The 2,841-nt window shown below is 46.6% G+C and overlaps 1 protein-coding gene across 1 annotated transcript; it reads left to right on the top strand.

The window, feature by feature from the left end:
* Positions 1-314: 314 nt before the first annotated feature.
* On the top strand, positions 315-2,294 carry LOC147900565 (putative pentatricopeptide repeat-containing protein At3g15130). The gene is made up of 3 exons (XM_087376679.1): positions 315-837; positions 925-1,643; positions 1,800-2,294. The coding sequence occupies exons 1-3, from the start codon at positions 315-317 to the stop codon at positions 2,292-2,294; spliced, it is 1,737 nt and encodes a 578-aa protein (XP_087232805.1).
* The last annotated feature ends 547 nt before the right edge of the window (positions 2,295-2,841 follow it).

Genomic DNA, 2,841 nt, shown 5'->3' on the forward strand with positions numbered 1-2,841 from the left:
AATTCCAAGGGCTCCAGATAGCGAGCATCTTGATAGACAACTGCGACAATCCACGGATCTCTGTCCCCGAAGGGCTCAACCTCACGGATAAGTACCACCTGCGAAAAGAGCTCCGCCAGAATTCGGGATCACGTACCTGTGCACGGACCGGGAGACGCAGGAGGTGCTGGCTTGCAAGTGGTGGAAAAAGACGCTCTCAAGGAAAAAGGAGCTCGAAGACAAGGGAATGCACGGGGTCAGAGCATCGACTGGACAGGACCGTGCCAGCGTTAGGCCTGGACGACAGATCAACACATTAAAAGACAGGCTGGGAAATGCTGACCTTAGAGGAGGCACTCGCTTCGGAGAACATAGGCTGGGAAATGCTGAGTTTAGAGCAGGCACTCACTTCATTGGAACGGATGCCGCAGCTGCATTCGGTTGAGAACTTTGTATGCATTTTGCAGAAATGCAGAAAACAGAGAAAGCTAGCATATGCTAAGCGCTTGCATGCCTACATGCGCAATAGTGGCCTGGAAGCGCATAGATCTCTGGGGAACTACCTTGTCCCAATGTTGGTGGAATGTGGAAGCACGTGGCATGCTCTGCAGGTTTTCAGCAGGTTGGTAGATCCCAACGAGTATGCTTGGACGTCTCTCATAATGGGTTATATTGAATCTGGAGAATCACAGCACGCCCTCAACCTGTTCCAAAGAATGCAAGAGGATTGTGTACATCCTACCAAGTATACGTTTGTGGCGCTACTGAAGGCTTGTGCTAGGCTGAAGGATGTGGAAAGAGGCGTGGAAATTCACGCTGAGATTGCCAAAGAGGGGTTGGAACGAGATCTATTTATTGGCAACACCTTGGTTGATATGTATGCCAAATGTGGTTTGCTTGCAAAAGCACAGCAATTGTTTGACAAGCTTCCAGTTCGAGATATAGTTTCATGGAATGCACTAATTGCCGGATATGCCTTACATGGGCTTGGTCATGAAGCGCTGAACTGTTTTGAACAAATGCAACTGGAAGGCATGTCTTCAGATACTGCCACGTTTGTTGCCAGCTTAAAAGCTTGTAGCAGCGTAGGAGCCATAGTCAAGGGCCGAGAAATACACTTTGAGATGGCAAGAAAGGGTTTGGAAAGAGATCCTCGTGCTTGCAACATCTTGGTTGATATGTATGTCAAATGTGGCTGTCTTGGAGAAGCACAGGATGTGCTTGACAAGCTTCCCATTCGAGATGTAGTGTCGTGGACTGCACTAGTCGCAGGATATGCTGAACACGGGCTTGGTGAGGAAGCGCTGAATTGTTTCAACCTGATGCAACAGGAGGGTGTTTCTCCAGATGTTGTCACGTTTGTTTGTAGCTTGAAAGCATGTTGCAGTGTGGGACCCCCAGAAAAGGGTCGTCAAATACACGCCGAGATTGGTAGAAAAGGGTTGGAAAGGGATCCTTGTGTTGGCAATGCCTTGGTGGACATGTATGCCAAATGTGGCTTGCTTGCAAATGCTCAGGAAGAATTCGACAAGCTTCCAGTGAGAAACGTAGTCTCATGGACTGCACTGATCACAGGATACACTGAACATGGTCTTGGTGAGGATGCGCTGAACTGTTTCAAACAGATGCAACTAGAGGGGGTGTCTCCAAACGCAGTCACGTATGTTTGTAGCTTGAAATCATGTGCCAGCATAGGAGCCATAGACACGGGCCAAGAATTACACTCTGAGATTGCCAGCAAGGGGTTGGAAAGAGATCCTTGTGTTGGCAGCACCTTGGTTGACATGTATGCCAAATGTGGTGCTCTTGAAAAAGCACAGGAAGCATTTGACAAGCTTCCAGTCCGAGATTTAGTCTCATGGACTGCACTAATTGCAGGATATGCTGAACATGGGTTTGATGAGGCAGCGCTGAACTATTTCGAGCAGATGCAACTAGAGGGTGTACATCCAAATGCGGTCACGTTCCTCAGTGTTCTTACCGTGTGCAATCACGCAGGTCTAGTGGATGAGGGCCAGAAGTACTTCGAATCCATGAGCAAAGACTATGGTATCACTCCAACTATTGATCACCACAATTGCATCATTGATCTCCTTGTCCGTGCAGGCCAATTAGATGAGGCCATAGTGATGGTCGCAAAGTTGCCTTTCCAACCTAGTCTTGAGGTTTGGCATACTATGTTGGGTGCTTGTAGAATGTCTCGTGATGTCAATCTTGGAAGACAGGCATTTGAACATGCAGTACGATTGGATGAAAAGGATGCATCAGCGTATGTATTGCTGTCTGATATCTATGCAGCATGTGCAGAACAATAGAAAGGTTGATGCAATCAGTGAAAGTACAAGCATATAAGAAGTCAGGGGAGTGCTGAGCTGAAATTGCATACAGATGCAAGACTTTAGCTAAGACATCACATGCCAAGGTAGAAGATGTCTCCCTCGAAATGCCGAGGAAGGCTATGTCCCAGATTTGAATTTTGTATCATGGGCCTTTTCAAAAGATGCAGAGATAGATGGGATTATGCGGCGCATCAAGAATCAGCTGTTAAGTGTGCCCTATTCAACAAACCCAAGACGACAACTATACATATTCTCAAAAATTTAAGTGTATGTGATAACTGTCGCAGCCACTACACCTATGCAAAGGGCAGGGAACTATTCATGCGAACTGTCTTCAAATCCCACTTCTATGAAGGAATTGTTGAGTAAGTGCATCTAAAGTCTGCTGAGGTGTACTCAGAGGAGATGAAAGTGATTCTGATCATGATTGATGTTAAGTGGATTGCCTTCTATAAGCTGGTGAGTTGCTAATAACGAGTTGGTGTCTGCAGGTTCTAGAAATCAAGTCTGCAATTACTTTAGA

The sequence above is a fragment of the Dipteris shenzhenensis genome, chromosome 7, assembly GCF_047967505.1.
Source record: "Dipteris shenzhenensis isolate YYH24624 ecotype China chromosome 7, Dip_SZ_1.0, whole genome shotgun sequence".
Lineage (NCBI taxonomy): Eukaryota > Viridiplantae > Streptophyta > Polypodiopsida > Gleicheniales > Dipteridaceae > Dipteris > Dipteris shenzhenensis.

What these genes read in the sequence shown, in the direction of transcription:
- LOC147900565 (XM_087376679.1), top strand. Translation starts at nt 315, where the DNA reads ATGCTGACCTTAGAGGAGGCACTCGCTTCGGAGAACATAGGCTGGGAA. An exon ending in GGAACGAGATCTATTTATTG is followed by an intron (nt 838 to 924) that starts GCAACACCTTGG and finishes TTCGAGATATAG; the next exon opens with TTTCATGGAATGCACTAATT. An exon ending in CTCCAAACGCAGTCACGTAT is followed by an intron (nt 1,644 to 1,799) that starts GTTTGTAGCTTG and finishes GAAAAAGCACAG; the next exon opens with GAAGCATTTGACAAGCTTCC.